Raw genomic sequence first — 18,293 nt, 5'->3', positions numbered from 1 at the left:
CAACTTTCTTCAGATGGATATCCATAACGCCCAATGACTAGGCCGTGCAGTGTAAACAGCCCCGCCCCAACAAGATGCTGTAAGCCAACAGAAATGCAAAACTGAGGCGAGGGAACGAGCCCATCTTTTCTTTTCCTCTCTTTTCACCCCACCCCTGCTGCGAGAAGGGTTTGGCTTCCCCGCCCGCTCCGTCCTTGCCTTGTGCGATGATTGACACAGTCCTGTGGCCAATGGGCTCGCTGGCTTTGGAAGGGCTCGTGCCCCTTGCCAATGGCGTGCTGAGAGCGATGCTGTTAGGTTGTGCCGCTAGGCGAAGGTGGTATGAGGCGCGCACCTCTGGCAACAGGAAGGTGGTGACTGTGGAATGCGAGGAACTGCTGCTGCTGCTGCTGCTGCTGGGTCCTTGGGCTGACCAGCGGTGCTGCTGTTATTACTGCCGCCGCCGCCGCCTTTATTGCTCCAGGCTTGGGGACGGAGCCTTCTGCTTGGATTTAGACTCATTGATTCGCAATGTGGCTCCTGGATTAACTGGCGCGGATCAGCTGTTCTCCGGTGCTGCTGTAATAATGGGCAGCTCTAGCACTGGGTGGTGTGTGTGACAGCAGGAGATCCAGCAGGATTAAATGTGCGTGGGACAGGAGGAAGGTAAGAAGGTGGCGGTGGTGGTACCGGAGCCTCCTTGCTCTTTTCACGCTGTTTTCTCCCTACCCGTCATTATCCTCAGATTTGTGGGGTGCATCTGGTTACCGCTCAGCTCTCAGCGCTGCGCATTAGGGATGGCTCATGAATAGCAGACCCTTTTAAGAAGTGTTGAGTGTGGCTAAGCGAGGCAGGCAGACACAATGAAGGTGAGGTGTCTCGGGAAAGCGGGGAAGTGGTCTTACAGCTAAGAGAAATCTGCTAGCGACGCAAGAAGGGGCCTCATTGCACCACCGCGGCTCCTTTCTACTTCGACTCGTGCCATTTCCCCCTCCCTTTCCTTGCCCATCGCCCGCTTTCCCCCCTGTCCAGAATACAAAACGTAATAAATAATCGGACTCTCCTGGCCCCAGCCCTGGTTTTGTTGCTGGAAAGTATTCCATTGTTATTCATTCTCCAGAGGTGGAAGGAGAACTGTTCCCTATTCCATGAAGGAAAACGAATCCCATTTCCTAAGCAGCTGAAGCTTGAGAAATGCCCTTTACCTTTGCCCTCTTGTACCCTCATAAATACCTGCCGCCTGCTGCTGCAGCCGCACGGCCACCTATGTACTCTTACTTTCCCATTATGCACAGATTCCCCTATAGAAAGAAGGAGGGGGAGGAAACAACTGTTACACCTTTTTGTCACCAGTGTGCAGACAAAGAACTTCTCTCACCTCCCTCTGTGCCTCAGCATAGCTTTGCTTAAAAGAGATGCTAGAGGAGGGCCTTTCTTTTTCTTTTTTAAAAAGTTGTTTTGGATTATGAGGGTGTTGATAAAAGAACTGATTGGTTTGTTTCCAGACAGACTTGTGGCTTGCATTCCTGAAATTGCTTCTGCATTTTTCTCTCTCTGAGGGTTTGGTAAGGGGTGTGTGTATTAAATATAATGTGTGCTGTGTTGTGGGTCCATGAATGCAGTGTGAAAAAGTAAGAAATTGCTTGCACTTGTAACATTACCAGATACAACGCATTAGTCACTGCCTCATTTGAATTCTGTTTTGCTTTCCAGTTTGACTGTCTATCCCGTCATCTAAGCCCATGAAGAGGAATGATGACTCTATGAGGAAACTTCCCTGCACTTGGATTTTGTCATTGTGGTTCATGATTGCCCCCAGTCAACAATGTGCCATTTACTTAAAAGGAGATTTACTCTCAGAAGGAGATATTCAGAACATGCATCCTGAGCATCCCTCCAGCATCTTCCTTGTCCGTTGTGCTTGTTAGACTTACATGTAGATTGCTTAGCACAAACAAACAATTACACCTGCCTTGCTCAACCTCAGACGTTCTGCTTTTGTTGTGTCTTCAGCTGAGTTAGCTGTTTATCATCATGGCTTCAGTATGGAAAAGACTGCAACGTGTTGGGAAACATGCATCCAAGTTCCAGTTTGTGGCCTCTTATCAAGAGCTGATGGTTGAGTGCACTAAGAAATGGTAAGAAGCATCTTCTGTTAGCATGAGCTGCTGTTGCCTAAACAGAGCTGTTGCCTCTTCTGTTGATCATTGCTTCCTCTCCTCTCCAAACGGGACAGAAGGCAGTTTACAGATTTCCCTTTAAAAGCGCTTTGCTTGGTACTCTATTTGCCCTTGTAGGAATAATTATTGCTTGTTCACCAGGATTGTTGCTAAGGGTCACATCAAGCATTTATTAGATAAGTAGATTGGGTGGTTTTTATTTGTTCTTAATAATGAATCTTTCCAGTGTTACCACGAGAGGCTCTTGGTAACCCCGCAGACATGATAACTAGTCTATGTCAGAGAGATATGTGAAGCCCTTCCTAAGGCTGACATTTTTTTTCACTCTGTGTACTTCTGCCTTTTGCTGTTGCTTGACAACATTTATTTCTTCAACTCTGGAATGGGAATAATCAAGACTCTCAAGTTATTTCCTTAGTCAGACAACAATTCTCTGTGGCAGTAACCCAATGGGACATAGTTTAAATTGGCTAGAGTGTCCTGGCTAATCAGCTGTATGGGCCTGTCCCAGACACACATCTTCACTTCTGCAGAGTATGCTTTAAAAACTACTAGGCTTCTGCTTCTCTTCTCAGTGAAAAAACAATCATATATGCAGTACAGCCAAAATAATCACTTAAAAGAATGCAGGCTCTTTGTCAAAATTCAACATCTGTGTTCACTATGCTGTTCTGCAGTATCAGTTTCGACAGAGAATACTCTTCTCAGTAGCAGGTACTATAGATGGTGGGGGCAGGGCGATGAGACATGTTTTCTAATTCTTGCTGTCAGGCTCACCACCTGTGCCGGGGACTTAAATGTACTCAATATTTAGATAGCATTTTAGGCTGTTCAAAGTCGTTTGCATGTGCTACCTTGATGTAATAGTTGCAACAACTTCAAAGTAGGCTGATATTATTATCCCCTTATTGCAGATAGGGCTATATGGCAGAGTGACTTGCCTGAGGCTCCCAAGCGAGTTCATGTCAGTGGTGAGGCTTAAATGAGGGACTTGCTGATTCGTAGCTCTATTTCTTAGTCTAGTTTTTTTGAAAATGGAATCCATTGCTCTATCCACATAATTGTGATAATGTTTATTTTCAAAGACTGAAGCGGTGAGTTGAATACAGAAAACCCTATAGTTATAAATGCTTATAGTGAGAGAGGGTAATTGAAAACTTTCTATGTAATACAATCTATAAAATTTCACCTGGACTGCATTTGCCACAGTTAATTCATTAAGCTTAATTGAAATCTTCTGTTAAGAGAGCGTTGCCAACTTGCCTGGCAAGGCTCCTGTGTCTAATGTATGTATGATAAGCAGAAATTCAGCAGGTGAACTTTTTACTTGCCCTATAACAAAGGTTCTGGAAATGTGTGAGAAAAATGGTGATAAAGCAATCCTAAGAATGGTAGAGGACTTTTCTGCTGCCCCTTCCCACGTGTATGATTGTGATTTCCCTTCCACCCACCCAGTTCTTTAGCTTCCTCTGGATTTAATAAAATAGCTTAGGAAACACTGATTCTCAGAAATGTACTGGGGCAGCCAGTTCGTGCTTGGGAGAGAGGAAAATACTTTTGACAGCATTGGGCCAAAATTCGCGCTGCTGAGTTGGCTGCTAAACTCTGTGTTGTGTAGGAAGGTGGTGGATAATTTTCTTTAATGGGATGTTTCTAGGAATAATCATGAAATTATTTTATGCTTTTGAAGCTTCATGTGTGTACCTTGCGTTGTTTTACGAAAGGCATTAAACCAATTCCATCTCAAGAGCTTATCCCTGAGGGGTGTGCAGCCAAGATCCAATTAAAAAACCATGCAATTGAATTTTATAATACAGCACTCTTTTTCAGTTTTTAACATTATCCTTTTTAGTACAGTGGTTAGATCCTGCATATGCTTACAGATGTCAGTTAATCCCTTAATGGATATTATCCTAGTTTGGTTTGTTATGTGTGTAGCACACCGATATAACTTGCATGCTTTAAGTTTGTGTCGGATCGAACTCAGCCACTCTCATTATCTGAAGTTATGTATGAGAATGAGAGCTCATACTGCTGTCTTGGATATCTATAATTCTGCGATACATCTGCATTTCATGTGTGGCAAAACTCTCACAACCACTGGCAGGACAATATTATTTATATGAAATGTATGTGCTGCATTACAGGTGAATCTCACAAAGTGGTTTACATGCAAATATTAAAACAAATATTAAAACATCAAACACATGCTACAAAGAAAGAAAGCTTCTTGAAAGCTTGATCTCTTCTCCATGCAGAGCAGGATGCCCTATTTGTGGCAGTTGGGGGAGGGATAATCAACCTATCTTGGGATGAGAGAGCTCATTCTGGAGCAGTTCTGCAATCTGTGTGGGTTCATCTTTTCAAGGTATGCAGTAAATTTTCTACTGTATTAGTAGCATTGCTGTTACATATTTAGAAAATGTGCAGCCTGATCATATGTGGATTTAAGCATGCCTAAGTCAGTTGATTTTAAGAGGCTTTGGTATGCCTAACTTGCAAAGGTTTGGGCTGTTAACTTGAATGCTTTCTTTAATTTCATCTATGCCTTGTAAGGAGGAGGAAGTCATCTTAAAATAGATTCCATTTGTGTTAAAGCTAAAATTGTAAACACTTTCCCTCTGTAAATGGCAATTCAGTGCACAATTGCGGATGACCATAGTTTGGCAACAAAGTTCTTTCTTTCTTTCTGATGTCTTGATGCTTACTTTGGTATGTCAGAGAACAATCTGGATCTTCTAAGTCTACTTCTGCATTAGCTGGTTTGAAGAAGGCAGGACAATTGGCCCCATAGCGAAAAGATGTGATGAAATTTTTTTCCTGTTCTCTGTCTTCAGGAGGACAAGTCTGTTTGGCATGTTGTGACAATTAAGGATCATGATTTAGGATGTATGCCTTGGGGCCCATATTATAAGTGTCCTTTTGATTAAGGATTTAGTAAACATGATCTTGTATTAATGTGCTGGCATTCCAGCAGTCCAACAATACAGTGGGTTTTTTTTTGAGGAATAATAGATCATTCATATGTTAAAGTGATCAACAATGAAGTATTAAAATCCACTTGGGAGGAAAATGAGATTGGAGAGAAGATTGTTGATTGTTGGTGGGAGAGTGGTGCCGTTGTGTTCCTCAAAGATCTATATGCTTTTCCACTCATTGATGTGAAAATAATACTTAATTACTTTGCTTATTAAAGAATTCTTAAAATCTCCTTTGCTTCAAATGAAGCTGCATCTGCCTTGAGTTGTTCTCTTATATATTGATCCAAATACTTTGAAAAGTTTGAAGTGTGTCTGCAGGATGTACAATATTAATGGGAAACTGCTTCTGCTGTTCTTTTCTGCATCTTGATAGTCTTTCCTCTCTAAGAAGGATTAGCTTTTGGCTGAGCCTCATCTGCCCTCCATGGCAAAGGGATTTTTTGGCTTGCTTTTCCTTCTCGTTTGTAGAGATGTCCATAATTCTTGTTCCTAGTAATGCTAACAATCAAAACTTTAGTGATTGCTGTTCCTTTGTTATGTGATGTCTAAAATGGTTAGTATGTCATTATACGAAATAAGATGTTACATTTGGCTGAAATTCTGTCTTCTCTTTTCCCTCCTCATAGACCACTTCAAGTTTAACTTACAAGTTCTTGTTGAAGCTAATGGGTGTTGCCGCATCAAAGCTCTTTAGAACTTGTATCTGTAGCGGGGAACTGTGCAGTATGATAAAGGATCTTTATCTCATGATAAAGGATCAGCCATTGTACCCATTGCTAGCAATGAACACTTGAGCTGGTGAAGCACACATCTCTGCCCTAGGCAACTGCTGGTGCCATGAATTCTTTGCATTTTATGTATTTATTTTTATTGAATTTATATCTCACCCTTCCTCCCAAAGGAGCCCACCTACTGTGGTCTTGATAACCTGCACAATTGGGTGGCATTGCCCTATATTCTTGAAGTGTTATGAATTCCATGCTAGCTATCTGTCCTGAGTGAATGTCTGCTTATTGTGTACACACTGCTATTGCATCTGCAGATCTGTGGATTTAGCATGATATCCCCTTCCTCCCACCCTACTCTCTTGTCTGATAACATGTCTTCCCATTTGCTCTAGAAATTGTCAGGAGTTGCAGGACTCTTGGCTCTGTGTGATTATGAACACATGGGCATGCTACCAACTGCCAAAACATAAGGGTACCTAACTGTAAGCTTTACAGTAAGGGGCACATCCCGGCAGCTCATCAGACCTGGGGGTAAAATGGTTGCAGGCAGAATTGCTACATTCAGTTCACAGATTGGTGCTTGCTTTGTCTGTATTGGCTCCAAGTATGGGATAGCGTCCTAAGTGTTTGTGCATCTGAACATTGGTCTAGGCTCTGAAACTTCTGCACTAGGGTCTTCCTTGATTTTAAGTTACCTGTATGTAATATTTGAGCTTCCATAAAGATCAGTCATCATTTTCACAAGATCTGTTCTGAACACATGGTTAAGGACTTCATATACTCAAGCTCATCTGATGGTTTTGCGATATTTCACCCACATGCAACCAGACAATGTCTCCACTAAGACATGCCAGGAAATGAGGAAATTCCTTTACAAGTGGGTGTCACTTCCTTAATTCACTCCATTCTGCCAGTGTATTGGCAAGCGCATGCTATCTATCTCAGTAGGAATGTATTTTCATCTTTAGCTTGGCATGTGAGTGAAAAAATCTAGCAGTTCTCCCGTATGGTGCTTTCTGAACATAGGGGACTCGTTTCCTTTCAACATGTTATAGTTGCATATCACTTGCACTTGATTTAAGATACACTCTGCCTTTCAAAATACACATAGGTAGTTTTGTAAAAGGAAAGCCACTCTTGATTTCACGTCTTCTAAAATGTTTGCCATCTGTTTATTTTGCAGAGTTCTTCTACAATGGATGTTGCATAAAACTTAAAACTTGGCATTCATGAGGAATAGAATAGAGAAGATCAGTTTACCACCTTCTCTTGTTGCAGAGAAGAGCCTGTTGATCTTTATTTTGATGGTGGGGGTTGCATGGGCCTGCTCTCTGTTGTGGATGTTAAGAGAATGCCTTCCACATGGCCTGGAAACTGCCAAATCAAAAATGCAATGCAAAATGTACAGTGTAAGAGGGGACGTTAAACAGAGGATGCAAGAGGCGTTGATTTCAGCGTTTATATGTTTATTAGAAGTATTTATAATCTGCCCTTTACCCAGAGGACCCAGGATGGAAACACATAAACTTCAGAATTCTTTTAGATGCCTGCTGAAAACATTTCTGTTTTGGCAGGCCTATTCAGACTTATGATTGGTTACTTGTTTTATTGTGTTTCATTGTTTTTAGATGTTTTAATATGTTTAAGATATGTTTTTATTTTGTTTTCAATTGCATTTTATTACAGATACGTTTGCTGCCCTGGGCTCCTTTCGGAGGAAGGGTGGGATATAAATTTAATAAAATAAATAAATAAATAAAAATCAAACTTTTAAATGAAAACTAAGACAAAGTAAAATTGCACAGAATCCAAATTAAAACACAGAGCAGCAGCTACAGATGAACAGTTTAACTCCACGATATACCTCAGCCCTCACCAAAGGCCTGGCTAAAGCAAAGCTGCCGTCTTCACCTGCCAACAAAACAAAAGGAGGGGAGTGGGAGGACACACCTCGCAGGGAGGGTCATTCCAAAGGAATGGGGCTACCACAGACAGAGGCCTCCTGTAGGCACCAGTGCCAGGAAGCTCATTAGGTGCAGGAACCACCAACTGTCTTAAGGTGCATACAGTGCCTTGCAAAAGTAATCAGACCCTGACCAATGCTCTCATATTACTGAATTACAAATGGTACATTGTAATTTCGTTCTGTATATTTTATTTTGAAACGCTGAAACACAAAATCAATTATTGTAAGGTGACATTGGTTTTATGTTGGGAAATGTTTGTAAGAAATATAAAAAACTGCACCATGTTGCTTGTGTAAGTATTCAACCCCCCCCCCATTAATATTTGGTAGAGGCACCTTTTGCTGCAATAACAGCTTTAAGTCTTTTGAGGTAGTTTTGCACCCAGTGTCGGAGGGATTTTGGCCCATTCTTCTTGGCAGATTTGCTCCAGGTTGTTCATGAGAGCATTGGTCAGGGGTCTGATTACTTTTGCACGGCACTGTACCTTTAGGCCTTCCTATCTGCTTTGCATAAGAGCCTCTGCAGCAATTTCGTAATGCATCGTAATATTGTTGATTTCTTCAGGTATCCTGTGTGAAAACCTGGAGCCAGTGCATATTATATTTAAAAGTGACTGATAAGCAGGACACAGTGCAGCCATGGCAGGTCTCATAGCTTCTCATAATAATCACTTAATTTGTCATCCCCCCTTGTCTGCTGCAGCACATGTTTTGCCCACAGCAGAAGGGTGATGACAGTGGACAAGGGGCCAGAAGCTTTTGGCTGGGATAAAGTTCCAGCTTCTTCACCTTCCTCTTCTGTTTGCCTCACTTGCCAGATTCCTTGTTGTGGTTATGTGCCTTCAAGTCTATTTCGACTTACGGTGGCCATATGAATCTGCGACCTCCAATAGCATCTGTTATAAACCACCCTGTTCAGATCTTGTAAGTTCAGGTCTGTGGCTTCCTTTATGGAATCAATCCATCTCTTGTTTGGCCTTCCTGTTTTTCTACTCCCTTCTGTTTTCCCCAGAATTATTGTCTTCTAGTGAATCATGCCTTCTCATTATGTGTCCAAAGTATGATAACCTCAGTTTCATCATTTTAGCTTCTAGTGATAGTTCTGGTTTAATTTGTTGTAACACCCAATTATTTGTCTTTTTTGCTCTCCATGGTATCCGCAAAGCTCTCCTCCAGCACCACATTTCAAATGAGTTGGTTTTTCTTTTATCCACTTTTTTCACTGTCCAACTTTCACATCCATACATAGAGATTGAGAATACCATGGTCTGAATGCTCCTGACTTTAGTGTTCAGTGATACATCTTTGCATTTGAGGACCTTTTCTAGTTCTCTCGTAGCTGCCCTCCCCAGTCCTAGTCTTCTTCTGGTTTTTTTTACTATTGTCTCCATTTTCGTTAATGACTAGGAGGTATTGAGAATCCTTGACAAGTTCAATGTCCTCGTTGTCAACTTTAAAGTTACATAACTGTTCTGTTATTACTTTAGTCTTTTTGACGTTCAGCTGTAGTACTGCTTTTGTGCTTTCCTCTTTAACTGTCATCAGCATTTGTTTCAAATCATTACTGGTTTCTGCTAATAGTATGGTACAGTATTGATTGCATATCTTAAATTACTGATATTTCTCCCTCCAGTTTTCACACCTCCTTCATCTTGGTCCAATCCTCCTTTCCATATGATATGTTTTGCGTATAGATTAAACAAATAGGGTGATAAAATAAACCCCTGTCAGATACCCTTTCCAGGGAACCAATCGGTTTCTCCATATTCTGTCCTTTCAGTAGCTTCTTGTCCCAAGTATAGGTTGTGCATCAGGACAATCAGATGCTATGGCACCCCTATTTCTTTTAAAGCATTCCATAGTTTCCCATGATCTACGCAGTCAAAGGCTTTGCTGTAATCTATAAAGCACAAGGCGATTTTCCTCTGAAATTCCTTGGTGCGTTCCATTATCCAACACATGTTTGCGATATGATCTGTGGTACCTCTTCCTTTTCTAAATCTAGCTTGGACATCTGGCATTTCTCGCTCCATACATGGTAAGAACTTTTGTTGTAGAATCTTGAGCATTACTTTATTTGCATGAGATATTAAGGCAATAGTTCGATAATTTCTGCATTCCCTGGGATCCCTTTTCTTTGGAATTGGGATGTATATTGAACGCTTCCAGTCTGTGGGCCATTGTTTTCTTTTCCATATTTGTTGACAAATTTTTGTCAAAATTTGGACAGATTCAGTCTCAGTCATTTGTAGCAACTCTATTGGTATGCCATCTGTTCCTGGTGATTTGTTTCTTCCAAGTATTTTAAGAGCAGCTTTCACCTCACATCCAGAAATTTCTGGTTCTTCACCATACGGTTCCTCCATGAGTGAATCTGTTATCCTTGCATCTCTTTTATAGAGTTCTTCATTGTATTGCTTCTATCTTTCTTTTACTTTATCTTGGTCAGTCAGTGTGTTCCCCTGTTGATTATTTGACATCTGTACTCTTGGTTTAAATTTATTTATTTATTTATTGTATTTCTGTACCGCCCCATAGCCGTCGCTCTCTGGGCAGTTTACAGTACCTAAAAACAAAAAAAACACATATACAAATTTAGAACACATTTTTAAAAAACAATTTAAAACACAATTTAAACATTTAAAACAATTTTAAAAAATTCTGTTTATTTTCTCTAATTTTTTGGAATTTCTTGTTCATCCCTTTTTGTTGTCCTATTCTGTTTCTATACAATAACTATTGTAATAGTTCTTTGTCCCTACGTACTAGTCATTGTATAGTTGCATTTAGGGTTCTGACCATGTTTCTATCTCCTTTTGCTTTTGCTTTCCTTCTCTCTTTAACCATTTTAAGAGTTTCTTCAGTCATCCTTTGAGCTCTTTCTCTCTCTTTGACTAGAGGTATTTTATTGTCTTTTTGCATTCTTCCCTGATAACATCTCTGACTTCAATCCATAGATTCCTGTATTGCCCTGTCTCACCAACATTTTAAATGATACAGGCACGACTCCAGGTTGCAGCTCTATTCGTACTGATGCTTTCTGGCCCCTATTCCTTTCTTACCATTCAATAATTGGATAGTACGTATGTGGAACTTCATGCTTTTGCATCCTCACCTGTGACAACTCTACTCCCTGATTTAAAAACTGAGTGTACAGGTTGCCACACTTACAAACATGATGCTATAGAGAACTTGCTATTTGGTAAGGTATTTTTTATTTCTTTTAAAAAAATTATATATATTTATACAAATATTTGTATACTGCAATTTCATTAAATATGAAAGTAATTCACAAGAATTATAGTACGATAAAAACTACACAAAAATTGAAAGATCACCAGGTGACTATTATGGAAAATGTTTTTCTTAACTGTCTCCATAAACCATAAAGTTGATACAAAAGGCTTCTGCTGTCTTAATGCCCAACCACAAGGCGGCTGACAATAAGCAGTGGCAGCTGGTGCCCATTGGACCTGGTGAGGCTTCTAGGAAGTCACGGAGGCATGGCCAATGAGCAGTCACGGGTGTGGCCAAGTTTTGGTTTTCTGCCCATTCACCTCTTTTGCGAAGATACTGTGGACACTTAAGCACTGCAGTTTTTCAAATAGTTGGCACTTAACTAAACTGAAAAGTGTCTTACTTTGATTCAGAAGGGGTCCCTGCTGTCACAGTTGCTTCTCTGCTGCCAAAAAAGTTGTGTGGCCACCATCTGTTCCAGTTCTCTCCATATCATCCTCCTTTGCGAAGAAATGGTGGATACTTAAACATTTCAGTTGTATAAATACTTAGCATCTATCCAATCCATGTATTACAATCCATTATATGACTACTCAGAAATAAGTTCCTTTGGGCTCAGTTGAACTTACTCCCAGGTAAGTGTGTACTGGATTGCAGCCTAAATGCCTTACCTTTGTTCAGAAGGAGTCCCAATTTGTACTGTGGGTGCAGGCCGCAATAACTATACATTACTCAGAAGTAAGCACCACTGAAATCCATGGGGATAAATATGTACAGGATTGCAGCCTGAATTGGTTAGTCTTAAACATGCAACACAGAACTGTTAACAAGGGCCCCATGCATTTCCAGATCTACGGGACATCATTATTTCCCTCCTCTGGCTTATTCACTTCTACATCTTTTTCCAGAATGTTAAATAGGATAGAGGAATATTAAGCAGGCTAGGACCTGGAAGACCAGGGTTAAAATCTGTCATGAAATTCACTGTGTGACCGTAGGTCACTCCCTGTCTCTAAACCTCATAGCAACGCTTTGTGGTAAGTTAAGTTAACATGGGGAAAAGGAGACCTATGAATGCCACCTTGAGCTCCTTTGCGTTTAGCTTGACCAGTCTTCCTGGAGGATCAGTCCTGCTCCTCCACACCACAAGTATTAGAAATACTTAGAGAAGTTAAAGGAGAAATGGAAATGGTTTCGCTTATTGTGCAAAAGGTTTGCAAATGTGCAAGTACAGATTCTTTTGAAATGTCGCTCAGTAGTTTCCCAAGTGTGTGCAATCCGGAGTTGCTAAAAAGAATCTGTGCACTTGACTTTGACTTCAAGTGTGCTATGTATTTTATCGCTTTTTATTATTTACTTATCTTTTTATTGTCCATTTTTATGAACTTGGGAAATATCCTGTAGATAGTGCAAATTCTCATGACAAGCAGCAGTCATTTGATGAGCATTAATTATGCAGGATGCAACCTGTTGCCACATTTGGTTTACAGTGAGGAATGACTGGTTAGATTCAGACAATTAGCTTGTGCTCTGTGCACACAATCTATACCCAGACATCTGTATTTGGGTGTCTAGACTCATGTGTATATGTATGTCTTTGTGTATTGAGAGCAAAATATATAAACATTCTGTAAATAATAGAAGAATTCGTTTCTGCAGTTGGCTTGTGGTAAGGAAGGATCAAATGGAGCTGAGTTGTAGGGGTCTCGTGCACAGTGGCCTCTGCTGTCTACTCTTGTCGGAGAAGATTTTGCCCCCAAAGCTTCGTGGTGAGCATTCACTATAGGTTCTGTTGTGGATTGGATTCCTTCAGTCACCTGATCTGTGTTTGATTCCCATCACGTATCAACAGTCAAAATCAATAAACACTGAGGTTGGTGGAAAGGGAGCTGGGGGAATGTCCCTGAACTGAAGATCATTGGGCGTGGTAAGAGAGATTCTGAAAAACAAACATTTATGGTTGGAATTTAGCTTTCAGTACAGTAACGTCTCATCTTCTGAATAACTTAATTTTATTCACTTCTGCTGTCATTACTTATTTCGCATGACTCAGTGAAATATAAGATGTATAACTCAGCACAGAGCTATACCCACTTACAATCTGTTGGTCTTATTAAGGCTTTAGCATGTGTAATCGTGCTTGATTGTAGCCCAGCCCTCTGTATAACATTTTTTTCTTTGTGTGGTGCTCCCTCAGCTAGAAGAGCATATTCAGCAATTGAACCTAACAATCTGATCTGATTTAATAGCCAGTAAAAAGGCTTGCTTTTCTACCAGGTATTAAAAATATTATTTGAATAAAGTTTTGAAATATTTATCTCTGAATATAGAGTACAGTGGCCTCTAATCTCTTCAGTTCAGAAAAATGAATAGAATGCCCTCCTGTTTTTCCCCTGTATCTAGCAAGTGTTTAGCTTGACCAGTGTTCCTTGACCAGTGTTCCGCCTTTGATGGGCGGTGTAGTCTGTTCAAAAGTTCTTAATGGCCTAACGCTGTGGATCAGTGCCATTCCCCAGATATCTTAGATGTGAGCACTATGCCCGTCTGCCACTGAAGTGTGATGGTGAGGTAGAGCTCAATTTTCTTTACAGCATAGAGAGGCAATTTTTAGCAGGAGAATGGCGCATGTAAAAGTAGGTTCAAAACTGTTTAATGTCACTGCTGGAGTTGGTGAGGAGGTGATATTGCAGCAGCCCCCATATGCACCATTCAAATGGATGTTTGAGGATCCCAGAAGGCAGGAACAATAGCAAAGCCCAACACACTAGCACAAATCCCAAATACATGAGATGGGAGAACGAGGGTGTGCCTCTTTACCCCACCCCTCTCTTGCATCACTGTCTTCAATCCAGGGCTGTGAAGTCGGTATGCCAAACCTTGGACTCCGACTCCTCTATTTTTCTACTGACGCTGACTCCCCCCAAAATTGCTTCCGACTCCATGACTCCAACTCCACAGCCCTGGAAAGCGCTGTCTTTTTAAATGGGAAGCTCTCGTAGGAGCATTTTTATTGCTGCCCGAATATACGCTGATTTTGGCATCACAGTATTTGTCTTCATCTGGGTCCTGTGTCATACACTGACACACAAAATGTTTTCCAACTTGAGTTATGGTGAAATGCTCAACTACAGCTGACTTCATGGGAAGCTTCTTTGACATTGTGAATTTATATATAAAAAAATTTGTCAATCAAAATTAGCCGGAGTCAGAGTTGGTACATTTCTACCGACTTCGACTCCACCCAAAATTGCTTCCGACTCTAACTCCATGACTCTGACTCCACAGCCCTGCTTCAATCCCCACCCATCCTTTGTGGGATGAGCTTCTGCACTAGGGAGCTTTTACTTGTGTAGGCTGTCCACACAATTTAGAATGTGTGTGGGAGCAAGAGGTATAGGTCTACTGTTAGTTTCCATAGTTTAGGTTACATGGAGCTGGGAGTGGCAAGGGGATTCTGCGTTACCTGTCGAAACACAGAATGGTGCTTTACCTTTGGTCTCACTATGCACCATTTACAGCTAAACAGCTGTATGAAATGTGGCTATATATATATTTTTTAAGCACATTGGTTCCCTCTATTCACACTACTGCACATTGGGTCTTAGACTTGTTTTAAATGTAATGGATTCCCCCTTTTCCTGCTCTCCTTTCACCTTCCAAGCAATTGTGTTTTGTCTAGGGATTTTACAATTTAAGAAGCTGGTACCTTCATCTTTGAAATGGTGGTAAGTGTGTTGCCTATCCCAACTCCATATGAGTGACCTCTTTCTCTCCCCCCCCAAGCCTAATGTTTTATCAGTTCAATGTTTATATTTATTGAAAACACAGATCTTCAGATTGATGCTTCATTCTGTATATCAGTGGTTCTTCTCAAATTGGGAGTCCATTCCAAGATTTTACATGTTCTCTGTGTGTGCATGAGCACGTGCAGAAGGCACCTAGAAAGGATTGTGTGTAAAGTTTCAGGGAGTGCAGTAAGTAGGCAGAGCCAGAGGCCCTACCTTTCTGCCACTGATGTTTTGCATTATGGCTGTGCTTACTGTGGAAGCGGCAGAGGAGCAGGGAGCACACTGGAGTTTCTGGCTGTACCCTATCTTTTCTCCACTCCATCCCTAGCCAGCTCTTGCCTGCTTCCTTGGTTGGCTGATTTTAGTGAAAAGCACAAAGGCCAAAATAGATGTGATGTTAGGCACAGACAAGGATGTGCTTTTTTCATTTTAAATAGCAGCCACAGCAGGGCTCAATCTAGAGCAGGACCATAGCATGGGGGGGGGGAGGGAGAGAGAGGTGGGGATTTAACCCTTTCTTGCCAGGGCCATCTTCCTGCCCCAGATCTCCCTCTAAAGGTACTCATTGTTCCTGATGGTGCAGCTGCTTGGGTGAAGGTGATTTTTTTACAAGAAGTAATACAGAGGATGTAGCAAGGGGGAGTGGGTAGTATGCAATAGTGAAATACGTCATTCGCTAGCCAAAAATGCGCAAAAAGCTACAGTGATTCTTTTTTCAAATGTTTTTGAGAGGGATGTTAAAGAATGAATGCTATTTCATAGTGTCAGAAGTTATAGTGTTTTTGCACCCTTAAATCAAATCTGGTTTACTTAGAGATAGGGCCCATTGAGTTGGATTCCCCCCCCCCCAATAACTGTATTATCTGGGCTGTGTGGTGTGAATATACGTAAGGGTTATAATTCAGCCTCTTTAATTGTCTGATTTATTCCTTATTCATGAATACAGTTAAATTAAAACTATTTATTACTGAAATTATCTGGGGGGTTTACAGAGACATTAAGATATGCAAATACAATTCAAAGCAAACACAATAAAATATTAAAACCAATTATAATAAGTACAGGTTTTGACTTTTTTAAAAAACAACAACCAGGAACTAGCGTAGTTAGAGGGAAAAGATAATTGTCATCAACACATGAATAAATGTGCACTTCTTATGTGTGAGTACATAGATTAGAGCTATTAACACAAATTGCTGAGGAAAGTAAATCCTTACTAAAATTAGAGAATCCAGAAAATGAACGTGCTCTTTGTAGTAGGCTGCCATTCTGCTGTCATCGTGAGTTTCCTTTATTATAGTGATAGCTCTTAAAGTAATGCTGAAATATATATTTTTTAAAAATTGCAGCACATACTGGGAAATTTTTAAAATGCTGTCAACTGCTTTAATGCTATGTTCTAATCAAGTACTTCCATGAGCCACTTCAGAGTGCCAAGTGAACTCTTTGACCATTGCACAGATTGTGGGCTGTGTTCATTGGTGTCCATGCATCAACAGAATGGACTTCTGATCATGCAGCCGGACTTCCCTTTCCTCTCTACCCTACAGACCCCATGAAGTCTCCTCCAGAGGCTTGGGGGACCATATGGAGCATATGGGGAGACACTGGTGGCTTCAGGTGGGAAGAGAGGAAGGGGAAATCCCAACATGTACTTGTGTTTGGTTGTAAGTTGCCCAGAGTGGCAGATTAACCTCTGCCAGATGGGCGTCTAACAAATCTCATAAATAAATAAAATAAATAAACATGCAAGCAGAAGTCTGCCCATGCAACATTAGATTTCACCCTGTGTATTTACAAAGGCTTTAAATATAATATAGGCAGTGACCCTTTTTAATTTTTTTCAGTATGTGTTTGAGCGTCCTGGAGCTAACTTTCTATATTCTAGAAGTGTATGTCTTTGTGGACCTAATGGCTATTTGATTCTCCAGAGTAAGTCGCTTCTACAGCTTTATTCTTATGTTGTAGATGTAAAGAATATTTGTAAAGAATGCTAACCTGCCCCCCCCTTTAATGAACTGTGAGCATCTGTGATATTTGGTTAGAAGACATTTGCCATCAGGTGAGAGTGACATGCTTGTAGCTACAAGAAGGAAAAGAAAGTTTCACAAATAGTTGGTCCCACCACTCTAGAGCCTACCGGAATGCCTATTATATTGGGGCATGTTGAGATGTTGAACCTTCACAAGTTACATTTTTATTGCATGATAAGCTTTCAAACTAATACCTTCAGTCGTTGTGTAAGTTACCAAGAATTTGCCTAGCACAGCCAGTACTTCTAGTTGTTTGTATGACTTCAAAACCCTTGCGTTGAACACACTCTTATGTTCAGATGCTTTTTAAAGAAAGCCTCAGCTGCTGAACTTCTCAAAAACCTAATTTAAAAGAGAAGTCTGGATCAGGCAGGTAAACCGAAGCTAAATCCCTGTCCCTCCCACCAGCTGTGTCTGTTCTTCTGTGGCAGCAGCAAAATGCACATACATCAGTACCTCTTTTCTGATTTCTATTTGCAGAGAACGTCCGGTAATATTTTCAGAGGACATGGCAGCCTGTTTCTTACTGTGACAGCATCTTTAGATTAGAGCTTTCACAAGCAACTGTAGCCTACTTGCTGCTTGCCTGGAAGTGTAGAAACAGAGTTGTACCCCTAAGCACTTCTTGCAGAAGATACGTGCCATTTCATTCTTTTCTAGACTGAAATGCACTTAAGTGGAATTGTTAAAAATAAAAAGCTAAATACCATCTTGCAAGGTTTAGAGAAATTTTCTTTCTAGACTTGTGGGAATTTTCTCTTGAGATCTGGAAACAATAGAATTATTAGTAGTGCCAATACCTATTAAAATTTCCCACCTTGGGAATCTGCAGTGAGCACCATTTCACTTGATCGTTTTTAATTCATAGGAACCAGCTTCATGCCCTCTTCAGAAAGAGTAACAGCATACAAAGCTACATTTGAAAGTCACACTTTGGATTTTCTGTTCAGGGTCATAAAAGTAACAATTCTTGATAATAACATATTGTATGATTGAGTGCCCATTAGTTTGGAAGTGAAACAGGGCTACATAAAAATAAAGTAGAGGCTATTGCATATTCAGGGAATTCCTGATATAGGTACGCAGAAGTAAGTCCATTAGCCAAAAGAAAGACATTTTAAAAACATCAAAATGTTCCTGTGAGCTTCAAGGACCTATGGAATTTTGACGACATAAGCTAAGAAAATATCCAAGTGATTTTTATCATTTTCTGGAGAGGGAGCTTTCAGGTTCACATCAAATACCAAAGACTAGAACTCTTGTTTTTGCTTGGTGCCTTTTGTCTGAGGGGGAGTTACCTAATCACAGCTGCATTAAAACTCTGGGTTTCCCCATTGTTTTCTATGGGCAACACTCTCTTCTGCCCTAAGGGAGGAAAAAGAAAGGCTCCAAAGGAACCAA

The 18,293-nt window shown here is 40.7% G+C and overlaps 1 protein-coding gene across 6 annotated transcripts in view; it reads left to right on the top strand.

Moving 5' to 3' along the window:
• Positions 1 to 264: 264 nt before the first annotated feature.
• Positions 265 to 18,293, top strand: part of EHBP1 (EH domain binding protein 1) — a 400,871-nt gene continuing 382,842 nt past the window's right edge. For 2 of the 6 annotated variants that reach the window (XM_061622278.1, XM_061622277.1), the window contains exons 1-2: positions 267 to 645; positions 1,693 to 2,117. In XM_061622278.1, the coding sequence (XP_061478262.1) occupies positions 2,014 to 2,117 (104 nt within the window). In that variant the 5' untranslated portion in view covers positions 267 to 645; positions 1,693 to 2,013. Of the gene's footprint in view, positions 646 to 1,692; positions 2,118 to 18,293 lie in introns of all 6 variants that reach the window. The other 4 variants (XM_061622276.1, XM_061622280.1, XM_061622281.1 and 1 more) reach the window with 3 other exon arrangements.

The sequence above is a fragment of the Rhineura floridana genome, chromosome 4, assembly GCF_030035675.1.
Source record: "Rhineura floridana isolate rRhiFlo1 chromosome 4, rRhiFlo1.hap2, whole genome shotgun sequence".
Taxonomy (NCBI): Eukaryota; Metazoa; Chordata; class Lepidosauria; order Squamata; family Rhineuridae; genus Rhineura; species Rhineura floridana.
This window is presented reverse-complemented; position numbering and strand designations above follow the sequence as displayed.